The sequence below is a fragment of the Oryza brachyantha genome, chromosome 5 (genome assembly GCF_000231095.2).
Source record: "Oryza brachyantha chromosome 5, ObraRS2, whole genome shotgun sequence".
Taxonomy (NCBI): domain Eukaryota; kingdom Viridiplantae; phylum Streptophyta; class Magnoliopsida; order Poales; family Poaceae; genus Oryza; species Oryza brachyantha.
In genome coordinates, this window is record NC_023167.2 from 14992503 (window position 1) to 15006924 (window position 14422).

General features: G+C 42.8%; 2 protein-coding genes across 3 annotated transcripts; one reads left to right on the forward strand and one right to left on the reverse strand.

The window, feature by feature from the left end:
- The first annotated feature begins 651 nt into the window (after positions 1-651).
- On the forward strand, positions 652-6139 carry LOC102714099. The gene is made up of 3 exons (XM_006655322.2): positions 652-1551; positions 1626-3713; positions 4094-6139. The coding sequence occupies exons 1-3, from the start codon at positions 1017-1019 to the stop codon at positions 5746-5748; spliced, it is 4278 nt and encodes a 1425-aa protein (XP_006655385.1). The 5' UTR covers positions 652-1016; the 3' UTR covers positions 5749-6139.
- A 971-nt stretch (positions 6140-7110) lies between these two features.
- On the reverse strand, positions 7111-11430 carry LOC102714378 (nuclear transcription factor Y subunit B-3). Of its 2 annotated transcripts, none has more exons than XM_015837138.2 (7): positions 11174-11430; positions 10891-11020; positions 9866-9871; positions 9169-9261; positions 9051-9101; positions 7560-7617; positions 7111-7451 (listed from the first exon to the last, which is right to left on the reverse strand). In XM_015837138.2, exons 1-6 carry the CDS (start codon positions 11413-11415, stop codon positions 7591-7593), a joined length of 549 nt encoding a protein of 182 aa, XP_015692624.2. In that variant the 5' UTR covers positions 11416-11430; the 3' UTR covers positions 7111-7451; positions 7560-7590. The 2 variants fall into 2 exon arrangements, with proteins under 2 accessions (XP_015692624.2, XP_040380004.1); XM_040524070.1 differs by having other exon boundaries at positions 7202-7429.
- Positions 11431-14422: the final 2992 nt, after the last annotated feature.

The following is a 14422-nucleotide window of genomic DNA, read 5'->3' on the forward strand; positions in this document are numbered from 1 at the left end:
CTGATGATAAATTTACAATCGTGCATATACGACCGTTACTAATTAGATAAATAAAATATGTAGCTAGTCAACTAAACAACATATATGATTATGAGAAACGGCTTCTCGAAATTTGAGTGAGAATCTAAACTCCTTACGAGAGACTATTAACCTTCCAAAACAGGCCCTCAGATCCATTGGATCCATACTTTTTATTTGAGGAACATTGAGGCATTGTTTAGATTGCAAAATTTTTTTACAAATACATCACATCAAATTTTTAATACATATTTAAAGTATTAAACATAGTCTAATTATGTAACAAATTGTATATTCCCCCTAGAAACCACAAGGTGAATTTTTTGAGTGTAATTAATCCGTCATTAGCATATATTGGTTACTGTAGCACTTATGGTTAATCATGTGCTAATTAGGCTTAAAAGATTTGTCTCACGATTTCTCTCATAACTGTGTAATTAGTTTTAATGTTCATGTATATTTAATGCTTTATTTAGATGTTCAGTGATGTTTTTGAAAAAAGAAATTGGGACTTAACAGAACCTGACTGCAATTTTTTTTTAGGAACATTGGCTCCATACTTCAATTACTCATCTTCGCTTGGTGGATGCCTGCGTCCACCGTGCTGGTGTGCAGTGCACCGGGTGACTGAACCCGCTCACGAGGGCGCACACACCCCTCCTCCTTCCCCTGTTCACTCCTGCATCCAATTTCCACGCTCTCCCATCTCTCTCTCTCTCTCTCTCCATCTCGGCCATCCCCGCATCGCGTCGAGCTCGCCGCGGGGGGGGCGCGCGCCACCTCCCTCCGCCCGCCCGCACGCTCGCCTGCCAGGTAAACCCCTCCCCGCGCACACGAGCTCGTCCCGCGGGGCTGATCCGCGGCCTAGGGTTTCGCGCCCTCGCTGCCAGATCGAGGGGGAGAATTCCGAGCTCAACGCGCGCTGAACTCCGTCCGCTTCGATCCCTGCAGATTCCTGGGGAGGGGAGGGGTGGGGTGCTCTTGGTACGGTACGAGCGATGAGCTCGAGCCACGTGGCTGTCGCGGCCCCGGATCCGGGGGGTGACGGGGGACTCGGCGAGCCGAAGCAGGAGGCGCGTCCCGTGGTGGTGGTTGCTGCTGCTGCTGCTGTTGCCGCCCCTGCCGCGGGCGACGCGGAGGTGGGCTTGGGTGGCAGCGGCTCGGCGCCCGCAGAGGAGGACGCTGATGTGACGATGACGGAGGCCGTGGAGGAGGTTGGGGTCGCTGCTGAGGCGGAGGCGGAAGCGGAGGCGGAGGCGGAAGCGGAAGCGGAAGCGGAGGCTGCTGTGGCGGGTGATGCGGCTAGTGATCCGATGTATGCAACGGAGTCAGCTGCTATGGTTGTGGATGAACCCGTTGATGGTGCACGAGCGCAAGATGGAGACAGTGGCAAGGAGAATTTGGAAACGGAGGCTAGGGTTTTGCAGAATGAGACTGCAACGAAGCCTGTTCCGGCAGGAGACGATGCCATTGCTTCTGAAGCAGCGGAAGCACCTTGTTCTGACGCTCCTGAACATGCTGGAGCTGGAGCCGGTAAGCAGACTGACTGCTTAATGCACTGTTTCTAGCTCATTTTGCATCGCTGAATAATACATACTCCATTTCAGAATCCAATAAAGTCGAAGAAAATCATTCCAATAGAGGAAAAGATAATGGCGTGGCACACACTGACGAGGAAATGCAGAATAATGTGATTGCTGATGTTGAGGGGAGCTCCAAGATCCAAGAAGATAATGGAGCTCCCACCCTAGAGCAGCATGATGATGGATCTGAAATGCCCTTGCCTTCTAGTGTGGCGAATTTTGCACTTTGTGCGAGATACAGCCTTCCTCCTCTGGATAAAGGCGACTTTCGAGTTTCTGACCTTGTTTGGGGTAAAGTAAAAAGCCATCCTTGGTGGCCTGGTGAGATCTTTGACCCTTCAGATGCGTCTGAGTTGGCTTTGAAGCACCAGAAGAAGGGCAGCCATTTGATAGCATATTTTGGTGACAATACTTTTGCATGGTGCGATGAATCCCAATTGAAGCCTTTCGTAGCAAACTATTCGCAAATGGAGAAACAGAGCAGTTCAGATGCCTTTGTTAGTTCAGTTAATTATGCCCTTGAAGAACTCTCGAGGCGGATATTGTCTGGAATGAGCTGTTCTTGTTTACCAGAAGAGCTATCTGACAATGGAATGTCTTATATGGTTGAGAATGCTGGGCTCAAGGATGGAGTTACTTGCTCTGCAGTTAACCGGTCTGAGATCTTATCATGTTTCAGTTCAGAAAATCTTCTTAATTATGTTAAGTCTTTGGCTCTGTTCCCTGGTCAAGGGGGTGACTTACTGGAATTAGTGATAGCTTGTTCTCAACTTACATCTTTTTATAGATCTAAGGGATGCCCTGAACTTGCATCATTCCAAACTGGCAACGCATGGGTTGAGAATGGCATGGACAGTTCTCCCATTAAGGATGTAGTGATTGATGAAGTTGTCACTAATGAAGAGCGTCCTGCTCATGATAAGCCCAAAAGAGGCAGGGGGCGACCTCGTAAACAGAAGCCTGAGGATAGTGTAGAGCTGACAGAGAAAAAGACAACATCCAATTTCTCTACTGATAATGCTTTTGATCATCCTGCAGAAAGGCAGATGGATATGGACTTTGATGATTTTGATGGCATACAGAGCAAGAAAAAAAGAAGCCTTGACTCGTTTGAAGATCCTGAGACCAAGACGACGACTCCAACTTTTGGTAGTTCTTTCAAAATTGGGGAATGCATTCGGCGAGCTGCAAGCCAGCTGACAGGATCCTCATCTATTGTAAAGTCCCAGAATGAACCAATGCCTCTTAAGAATATTACTGAAACAGAAAACGGAGATTTTGATGTCTCTAGTGACGATGCTATCAATGAACTTAGTGTGGAGAAGCGTGCCAAAAGGAGACGGATGCATAGGCACCACAACGCAGATCCCAAGGAATTATTGTCGCAGCTGTGCTCGGTAGCTGCGGAGCCAATGAATGGATATAGTTTCTCAGCAATGATAATTAATTACTTCAGTGACTACAGGAATTATGTTGTTTCTACTACTACTGAAGCAAATATCGTTGAGAAAACTACCGCAAAAAGGGGGAGAAAGCGAAAGGTTTTACCTTCTCCTGAGGTGGAGACAACTGATCACATGCAGGATTCCTACTGGTCTGGCTTGAGTTTGCATAATCATCCAATTAATGACCTCAGAAGGGCTAGTACTAGCACAAGGCCAAGGCGCAGGAGGAGATCATCACGGGAAACATATTTCCATGCACAGCAAAATCTACATCATGGACTTTTGAGTCCTAAGAAACAGATACAGGTGGTAGAAAGATCAATTATCCATGTTGATGAAAAGATTGTTGATGAGGTCAAGCCCACTGCACTTGTTTTGAGCTTTGGTAGGTCAACTGCACTTCCTTCTGAAAGTGATCTGATTAAGATGTTTGGTCGCTATGGGCCACTGAAAGAATCTGAGACTGAAGTTCACACCAGCTCAAATACTGTTAAAGTCGTCTTCAAGAAACGTGCTGATGCTGAAAGGGCTTTCAGTTTTGCTGGCAAGTTTAGCACATTTGGTCCTTCACTCCGCAGTTATCGTCTTGTGAATATGCCATTTTTTCTCAAGTCACAACCCAATAATCCAGAGGCAAACCCTGAGTACTATGGCCTGGAGATTCCAGGTAAACATTCCTTCTACTCCCTCCATCCCAAAATATAGCTACCTAGTATGGTTCTAGAGGAATTAAGGATTGGGGTGGAAGGTCTAAAATGCGCCTTATTAATGCATAGTATGGGTGGGGTACAGGTCTCGAGGGCTAGTGGGGTAATAGGAACCACTAGGGGTGGTATGTGGAGTAACGGGGGTAAAAGTCACATTTTGTATGTCCTAGCTAGCTGTATTTGGGACAACATTTAAATCTAAATGTAGCTATATCTGGGACAAGTTTTGAATCTAAAGGTAGCTATATTTTGTGATGGATGGAGTATTACCTTTTGTAAGTTTATATTTTAGAAAATATTTGCATGTTTAATATACCATGAGGCCATGCCTTTTTTGCAGGTCCAAGTGAGTCCAAAGTTCCACTGGATGCTGCACAAGCTGATCAAGTTGACAAAACTGATGACAAAATAGAAGATAAATCTACCACCGAAGTACTGGCTGGGGAGAAGGGAAATGGTATAAGTACATCTGGAGCATTAGATGAGAAAACAGAAAACGCTACTACTGAAGCAGTAGCTGCTGAGACAACTGGAGCTGAAATTACAGCTGAAGTTCACGTTGAGGAAACTACAATGACTGAGAAAATTGTAGAGGATAAAGAACTAGCTGAGGAGACAATGACTGAGAAAATTGTAGAGGATAAAGAACTAACTGAGGAGACAACGGAAGGTGAAAGTAAAGCTGAAGTACAAGTTGAGGAAACTACAGCACCTGAGAAGTCTGAGGATAAAGCAGTACTTGAGGAGACAACAAAAGGTGAAGCTACAGCCCAAGTACTCGAGGAAAGTATAACCACTGAGAAAACTGTAGAGGATAATACCATAGTTGAGGGGACAACAGAATGCGAAACTACAGCTGAAGTACACATGGAGGAAGCTGCAGCAATTGATAAATCTGTAGAGGAAGTACACGTTGAGGAAACTATAACAACAGAGAAAACTGTGGGGACCGAAGCACTAGCTGAGACAACAAAAGGTGAAATTACACCTGAAGTACATGTTGAGGAACCTACAACAACCAAGAAAACTGTAGAGGATACAACAGTCGAGGCACCACATGAGAAAACTAAAACTGCCAATGATCCTGTAGAAGATGCCACCGTTGAAGAGCCAGATAAGAAAAGTACAACCAATGATCCTGTAGAGGATGTGACCGTTGAAGAACCAGATAAGAAAACTGGAGCCGATGATCCTGCAGATGATGCCACCGTTGAAGAGCCAGATAAGAAAAGTACAACCAATGATCCTGTAGAGGATGTGACCGTTGAAGAACCAGATAAGAAAACTGGAGCCGATGATCCTGCAGATGATGCCACCGTTGAAGAGCCAGATAAGAAAAGTACAACCAATGATCCTGTAGAGGATGTGACCGTTGAAGAACCAGATAAGAAAACTGGAGCCGATGATCCTGCAGATGATGCCACCGTTGAAGAGCCAGATAAGGAAACTATGGCAGCTGGAATAACCGAAGAGGGTGCCACGGTCGAAGCACCAGATGAGAATACCATGACAACGGAGGGTGCCACAGTTGAAGCACCAGATGAGAATACCATGACAATGGAGGGTGACACGGTCGAAGCACCAGATGAGAATACCATAACAATGGAGGGTGCACCAGATGAGAATACCATGACAACGGAAGGTGCCACGGTCGAAGCACCAGACGAGAATATCATGACAACGGAGGATGCCGCAGTCGAATCGCTAGACGAGAATACCATGACAATGGAGGGTGCCATGGTCAAAGCGCAAGACGAGAATACCATGACAATGGAGGGTGCCACGGTCGAAGCGCCAAACGAGAATACCATGACAACTAAGGGTGCCACGGTCGAAGCACTAGACGAGAATACCATGACAACTGAAGAAGCTGTACAGAATCCCATGGTTGAAGAAGGTGGTACTAAAACTGCCGCTGCTGAGGAAACTGTAGATTGTGCTACTGCTGTTGAGGCTCCGGCTGGACAAGCAAGTGCAACTGAGCTGACCGGCTAAGCCTAAGCCCGATTCTTGTAGGTTTTTGATGATATTGCGGCTGACGGCTCAACTGATTCACCAATCTGGATTGTCGTGTGGAATCAACTCTAGCAACATAGTGATATTAGTTTCTAGTAACTACGGCGTATTTGCTGCCTTTCATATAAACCTTGCATGTAGTTGTCTTGGGAGCAGCAGTGTGTCACGGATAGGGTTTCTTCAGAAACGGTGGTGCAGCAGTCAGTGGACCAGCTGCTGGGTTAGCATCCCGAATTAAGCCATGTTCTTTCCTACTACTACATTTTAGGCCTTTTGGGCCAATCTACTGGGGACTCATGATTCTTGTATCGACCTTCATTTTGTAAACTGGCTGTGTTCTGTAGCTCATTTCTCCTTTATTCCATCATAGCTCGTATATTTTTCAGCCTATCCATGAAATTTACATACACTTCTTCCTAGCTGCTTGACTTCTTCGTTGACTTGTGCTCTAGTGAGTCTAGGGAGAGGTAGATGGGAGATAATAGTGTCCATTCCAGTATAAACAAGGTTCGCCTAATCTTGCAACAAGTTGTACTTTTACCATATCTTTTTCTTCTCTTGTACTTATTTAAGCCAAAAATTAAAACTTAAAGTTAATTTTGGATTTTTTTCGCCGAAATTTATTTTTCAATTATGACTTTTAGATCACTAAGAATATATATATATATATATATATATATAATTTTTATTCACAAATTATTTCTTATTTATAAATTTATCATTTTATTTTCCAATAAAAAACCGAAAAATCACCCCCTTTTGACGGCTCATCAGATCGTCGGGGTATGTATTAATTTTCTAGAATTCTGTAGCTTCTGACGGGTTTTTGGGCTTAGGCCATGCTCGGCTAGAGAGGTGGCTTACATATGATAAAAAACATAATAATAGATTAGTTTATAATTAATTAATTATTAATTATTATAAAATATAAAATAGTTTAATATGATTTTTTAAAACAATTTTCCTATAGAATTTTTTCGCAAAAAATACGCCGTTTAACGTGTGCATGAAAAATGGATAACGTGTGCATGAAAAATGGGTAAGTTAGCTAATGGACGGGGGCAAACTTGGCATTAGTCCCAATAGACATCTGGACTTTTGAGGCCTGTCTGGTTTCTCTAGCTGAGAATGTGGCATTTGTAAGCCAAGTTTTGTTGAGCAAAGCCGGGCCACTCAATTGGCGAGCAGTAAGGCATCTTGAGCTAGCAACTTAGAACCAGACGGCCCAGCTTTGCACATCTGCACAGCATAGCCCGATTCGACTCACTTCACATCGGTAACATCAAATACTATGCCAGCTGCACGGCTGCACCACACACGGGAGGGAATCAGACTATTTGCACTATTACAGAGAGCATCTATTCTCAATTGTTCAACACACTAGTTTAGGACGAAATACAACAGGAAATTTATGCCTCCCAATACAAATATATGGAACCGAATGACAGCCAAAGACCAATTGTTAAATTATCCTGAATATACATACAACAACAGAGCTAGAATACACCCGAAACTATCCTCACGGGAGTAATTTACATCTGCGAAGCAGCCTTGGCTCGACCCTTCGAAGCATCATTTCTGGTTGACGAACATGGAACCTAGAGGTGGTAACAAGTTCCTTTACTGCTCACCATGAGGTGTAGTATATATTAGCTAAAAACTGCAGCACCAAATAAAACCACCTGCGCATTAGCAATGTGCCAGCACATGAGCAACTCCATACGAGATATTAAAAATTCAGAGAGTATATGGTTCTTTGACGGATTAGATATTCAGCATGAGATGTATACCTAGCAATGATTGCATGAAAAGGTCCTATCTTCAGTTTGAGACATCCCCATTATGATACTGGGCAAGGCAAAACGGGAAAAGGAACATCAATGCACATGTTTTGTATATGTGTCCATACTCATTAGCATTTAAATGAATATAGGCAATGCTAGAAAGTCCTATGATGTGAAACGGAGAGAGTACTAGAAATATTGAAAAATGTACTCTACACTCAAACTAGTAACTTTGTGTGCATGTTTCAGTTTGTTAATAGATCTCACCCAAAAATGGGAAAAAGCTCTGGGTAGATATGGTTCATGCTCATGTCCTGGAGAAATGCACCTATCTTTATGGATTATCATTCATCTATTGTCCGTACAAAAAAAACATCCAGTGGTTGTTTGATCTGTGGGCTACTCAACAATGATCAACCTAAAAGGCACAGTCCAACAACATAGAGGATGGAGGGCCCCATCAAATCTACTGCACCATGGAGCTCCAACCTGTACAAAATTGTAGCACTCCTAACACTGGAGAAACAAAAGATGACAGTAAGCAAGTCTTCTCACACGCCTCTTTAGATCAACCAGTCACAGTAGATTGGTAGCAACAGCGGGGTGGAATATAGGCATAATAAAGTTTATCCCTACTGGTTGAGGTAGAAATTGAGTAGCATGTTTCCAAGAGTCATAGAACATGTAACTTAAGGTGTGTTCTTTTCTCCCCTTCGCAACTTCTACTCTCTTGTTTTCCGAGCGCTAACTTCTCGAACAGTTAAACGGTATATATTTTGCCAAACAATACAGTAAAGTTGCTTTTAAAAAAATCGACCAGCGGGAAATGAACGTCCCCATGGCTTTCCGTTATGAAGCCTCAAACCAAACTGGACGAGAAATATCACAACCCCCCTGGCCCCCACACAACCCCTATGAGAATCAGTCCTTAACCCATGCTTTGAGGCCCCTGCCCCATACACGAGGGCCCACCCCCCATAGATTGATTCTTAACGTGTTAGGGGCCAACGGGCAACAAGTGATCTTTTTTAACTGAGCCTAAAATTTGCTCCCATGGGGAGTCGAACCCATGACCTGGAGGCGCTACTTGAGCACTTGTAACCGCTAGGCTACAAGTCCTCACACAGTAAAGTTGCTTTAAAAAACCATATTAACCTATTTTTTAAGTTTTTTAGCTAATACTTAATTAATCATCGCTGATCCACTGCTCCATTTTCTGTGTAAAGGCTGGGAACTTCTCCCCCAAACACAGTCTTAATAGGTGTTTGTAAAGCTGAAGTCTAAACACAACAAAAAAAAACATCATAAAACAATGAAAAAAAATCAATACAACTGTGAATCAACTTGATAATGAAATTTCCCAAGTCTAAAGCACAATGTTGTCCCATATGCACCAAGACTGATACTTGATAGTATATTCAGCAAAATACTTTGACAAATATCAACAATGCGTATTTGCCTATTGTCAGTAGTTCCAAACAATTAAAGACACATCACCTGAGGCTGCATATAACCCATTCCTTGGTTGTATGCTCCTTGTTGGCCCATCTATAAAGAATAGTAGTGTAAGTTCCCCCTGCTCAACAGGAATAAGAAAACAAACACAGACACTAACCCCTTGCGCACTTGAACTGCTTCCTCCATGAGAACCAAGTACATCCTTTTTCACAGAGCCATCACCAGCCTTTGCAGTTAATTTACTATCACCCTATACGTTGATGATACTAAATGAGCTGAGTAATACTCGACACATCTTAGATTTTGTGAAGGCACGATAGTACAATTATGAATCATAATAGCATTTTTACTCCCAACGATAGGAAAAGAGTGTTCTGCTTGCTGGGGCGACTCAAGATTCAGCCTGTGAAGGCAAAACATGCATTTTTTTGGCCTGTTGGTAGAATAGATACAGGGAAAGGAAATACTGGAACTAGAAACTTAATAGAAAGATTATTCACTTAGTAGACTGTATGAAGTATCGTAGTACATACAATTGACAAGACCAAGATAGATCCACGATCTAAAACTGATGGGATTATGGATCCTATGAAGAGATGTCTATGTCTTCAAAATTTGAACATAGCTATAGCTCAACCGTATACAGGGGAACTAAACTTATGATGCAGACATGGTCATATAGCTCAATGTCATTTTCAAGGCTGATTCTATCATCAACTGAACCTCATATCTCAAACATATAAATATTAACGTCGATGAACAAGAAAAATCTAGATTTGTAGGAGGTACTCATCATAAACCGAGCAAACAGTAGCCTATGGAACATAATAAACAAGGAGTTAAATAGCACATACCTCCATCTGCAACCAGCACAGCCATCCGCAAACAAACACAAACAAGAGAAGCCATATTAGATCATCAAGAAAAACTTAAGAAACAAAAAGGATATGCATACACAGACTATGCATTTTGAAACTCCAAGCTGCACTAAAAATGTTGCAGAATACTTTGGTCTTTTTCTTTTAAGCTGAAATGCAAATGCCCTGTAACTTTCTTTTAATACAAAGATGCTCTTTTTACAGGATCTCTTGTTACATCAATATATTTATTGTCTTTGCATTGGCTCCGTACTCATCTAAAATGAGGTAGTGGTGGTGCAAGTGAATCAGTCACCCCCATCTACTCCCATTGTAAATTTTGCAAATTACCCCCTTGATTTTCTTATATGCACTCATTTAAAATGAGGCAGTGGTGGTGGCAGTGAATTTGCCACCCCATCTACTCCCGTTATAAATTTTGCAAATTGCCCCCTTGATTTTCTTAATATTAAGAAACAGCCAAATCTAAATGGATAGTGACATATAAAATCAAATTAAGTTGAATATTTCTATAGATAAAGGAAATGCACCACATTTTGTGGAAAAATATCCTTAGCAAAGCACGGGCTTCAGCTAGTCATATAAAATATAAGGTTGAAGACGGACATGGCAAGTGAATTAAATGCTTAGCTCAACCATGCATAAAATAACTAGACTTGATATAATGTTAGTGCAACAGATAAAACTGTTGTGTGTATTTAGTCCAAGCAATTGTTTCCAGATGATTGATGTCCCAATACAATTATTGGCAATTTCAGTTCCCAACCATTCCCTCCATTGAGGAACCATTTTTAGTTAGAAATTAGCTCATCCCAAAAGCACCATGGGCTATCTATCGTTCTAAAGTTGAAAAAATTACTGAAGTATACTTCCTAATTATGGCACACCTATAAAAGGCAAACTAGCAATGGCCCTACCTAACTCGCGAAGCAACAATTCACTTTAATTACCACGTAATCACCCCAATTCCGAATCCCCCAAACATCCACATCAGTACGCACCTCCCTGTACTTTTGCAGGTAGGCCTTGAGGGGTTCGATGTAGTCCTCAAAACCCAACGTGGCCATCGCCCACAGCAGGTCGTCGCCGTTGATGGTCTTGCGCTTCTCCCTCTGGCATTTATCGCTCGCCCTGCATCACATCACTGACAAGTCAACACCACCAAGACAAAAAAAAAGCTCAGAGCTCAAAACTCAAAAAAAAAAGGCCATCTCAGCCAGCCCAAACAGCAGCATACTAGGCAGCAGGGCAGCAGAACAGAGAGGGAGGAGACGGCGGACTCACTCGCTGGTGATGAAGGAGATGAACTCGGAGACGCACTCCTGCACGGTCTCCTTGGCGTCCTTGGCGATCTTCCCGTTGGCCGGGATGGCCTTCTTCATGATACGGCTGATGTTCGCGATGGGGAGGAACCTATCCTGCTCCCTGACCCCTCCCCCGCCTCCCCCTCCCCCGCCGCCCCCCCTCGGGCTCCCGCTCTCGTGGCTGCCCCCTCCTCCCCCGGGGCTCCCCGGCGCGTCCGCCATGCGCGCGCCCCCGCAGGCTCCTCCCCGCCTCCTCTCCTCCTCCTCCTCCCCCTGCACCACCACCCAAACCCAAACCCTAGATCCATCAGCACAGCCCGTCCCCCCACCACCACCCCCCAAAACCCTAGAAGCCGACGCGGGAAGCGAGTGCAGCTTACCTCACCTTATATAGGCTCGCGCGCGCGCGCGCGAAGACGCCCCTGGGGCGCGCGACGTGGAGGGAGGGGAGAGCGAGGTGGTGAAGCGAGAGAGAGGCGGAGGGGGAAGGGAGGAGAGAGAGAGAGAGAGCAAGCGAGGGGAAGCGAGCGGAGGTTGAGGGCGATCGGACGCTGGAGAAGAGAAGGCGGCTGAGGCGGGTGCGATTGAGGCCTTGGGGGGTCGGGCTATCGCGGCCGTTCGTCGGGGGGGTATATATAGGGAGACCCGACCCCCGCGCGTCTGGGTTGGGTCTTGGGTGCACCGTGGACCGGGTGCAGGGTGTGGTGGTGGTTTTTTTTTTGCCTTTTTTTTTTGCTTTTTAACCTTTTGTTGGGTTTTTTTCTCTTTTTACCTTTTGGCTTGGGGTGAGTTTTGTCGTTTGCTGCGAGCACATGAAACGTGGGGGGGGGGGGGGGGGGGGGTGGTTAGGAGAGGGTTTGTAAGATTTGTTATTTAAGGGGGAGTGTTTCCTCGTGAAGTAAATAATCTTTATATGGAAATAACGGGAAATCGAGGTAATTAATGAATAAAATCTCGAGAATAAAGGTGGGTCTACTCTATGGTTAAATTAGTGAGCTAATATGTTTTTAAAAAATAATGAGCTAATATGCATGTGCTCGTTAGTTTTATTACGCAATAATGATATGGTCCGTTCCATCAGCTGATGAAGTGTGATTACAAGGGCGTGTAGCTGTTCCTACCTTTCACAAGTATAAATGTATCATATATATGAGATTATATTTGTAAATTAGTGGACCGTGATTATAAGTCGGGAAATTTAGTCAGTAGATATACAGTACGCATCTAGCCATTTATTTATAGATCCCGGGTAACAAACGGATACGGAGTACTCCGTAGTATCTAAGCACACAGCTTTATGTCAAGATGTTCCAAGCAAACAAAGTAGGGCAGAATTACAACAAACTCAAATATTAAAGGGTTGTTTGGATTCCAGGACTTTTTTAAGACCCTTATCCTATCGAATGTTTGAACGTTAATTAGGAGTATTAAATATAAACTGATAACAAAACTAATTACATAAATAAAGGTTATTTCATTAGACAAATTTTTTAAGCATAATTAATCCATGATTAGCAAATGTTTACTGTAGCATTCATCACATTCGCTAATCATGAACTAATTAGGCTCAATAGATTCGTCTCGCAAAATAGTACAGAGTATGAGGTGAGTTTTAGTAATAGTTTATATTTAATACTTTTAATTAGTATCCAACATTCGATATGACAGTTATTTAAAAAAATAGATATAACCAGGCACTAAATGGTATTACCCAGGAAGCTTTTCAGAAATGATTACGTTCACTTGCAACGTTGCACGTGTTTGTCTTTTCACTTTGCATCCCGTATACATGAAGTCAACTTCAGATAGCACGATGTTGCAACCAATAAAAAAACTTATCATCCTCGCCTCCTCGGACATAGCGTCAAATTAAATACACTTTCCAGCTAGAAAAGATTAAGCTGTCTAAGGTGGTTGTTTGTTTTTTATGAAAAAAAGACATGACATATTCACAAACAAAAAATAATTAGTAAATAAACTTTTTATATACGTGATCTTAGCTGGAAACTAAAACTAAGTGAAAAAACTCTAAAATCAACTATAGGTTTAAAATTAAAGTTTTAAATTTTAACTTATAGGCATAAGCAGAAATGAAAAGACAAATGTATAATACTGCTTATATTTTTCAGATCTTTTAGATCTGATGGGGTGTTTAGTTAGAGAAATGAAAAATTTTAAGTGTCATATCAGACGTTTGACTGCATGTCGGAAGGGGTTTTTAGATACGAATGAAAAAATAAATTTCATGGCTCACCTAGGAACCGCGAGACGAACCTTTTGAGCCTAATTAATCCATCATTAGCGTATGTGGATACTGTAGTACTTATGGCTAATTATGGATTAATTAGGCTCAAAATATCCGTTTCATAATTTCTCGCATAACTGTGTAATTAGTTTTTCATTTTATCTATGTTTAATGCTCTACTTAGATATCCAACGATTCGATGTGATGTCTTTGAATAAAAATTCAAATTTTTAGTAACTAAACAGGGCCCGATTGTAGTCACCTGCAAGTGTTTTTTTTTTCTTCAAAGTTTAGGCTTATGGACAAAGCAACATGAGGGAGAGTAGTATAGCATATATCATCGTCATCATCAACTCCAGGGCCTATAGTCAGCTGGCATATATTCGACACAACCGTATCATTGCCTTCCGCTATTCACTGCCAGTACAGATAGACAGCCACAGGACTTCATCGAATCTGGAAGCGAGCCGTGTCGCCATTTTCTAGCGACTTCGGCCGTCCAGCGAATGAGCGAAGCAGAACTTGTTTGCGGAGACATACAGCTCAACGGTGCGCGCACACCTTCAGGCTGAAGCCAACCTGACCACGAACACATGCCGAATGTGCCCCACAAGGCATTACGAGCCCTATTTAAGGGAAATTTGACTGCCACATTATAATTTTGTTATATTAAAGATATGTTATCTTGACACACATATCATTAACTCATGTGTGTCCTATATGTCAGTGAGATACCAACGTCATATCTTCAACTTTACAAAATTATAATGAATAGGTTACAAATTTCCCAAAATTTAACCATGTGTCGCCAAACTAAACATATGTTTGCTCTCTCTAGCCTACGAAATTTAGCAATTCAAATTTTTAGTGCTACCAAAATTTGATAGGGCAAAGAGCAAAAGCAAGCATTGAGAGTTTGAGACCTGTTATTGGAAGAGAGCCTCACCGCAAAAACTGATCTTTTTGCTGTGAAAATCCCTGCAT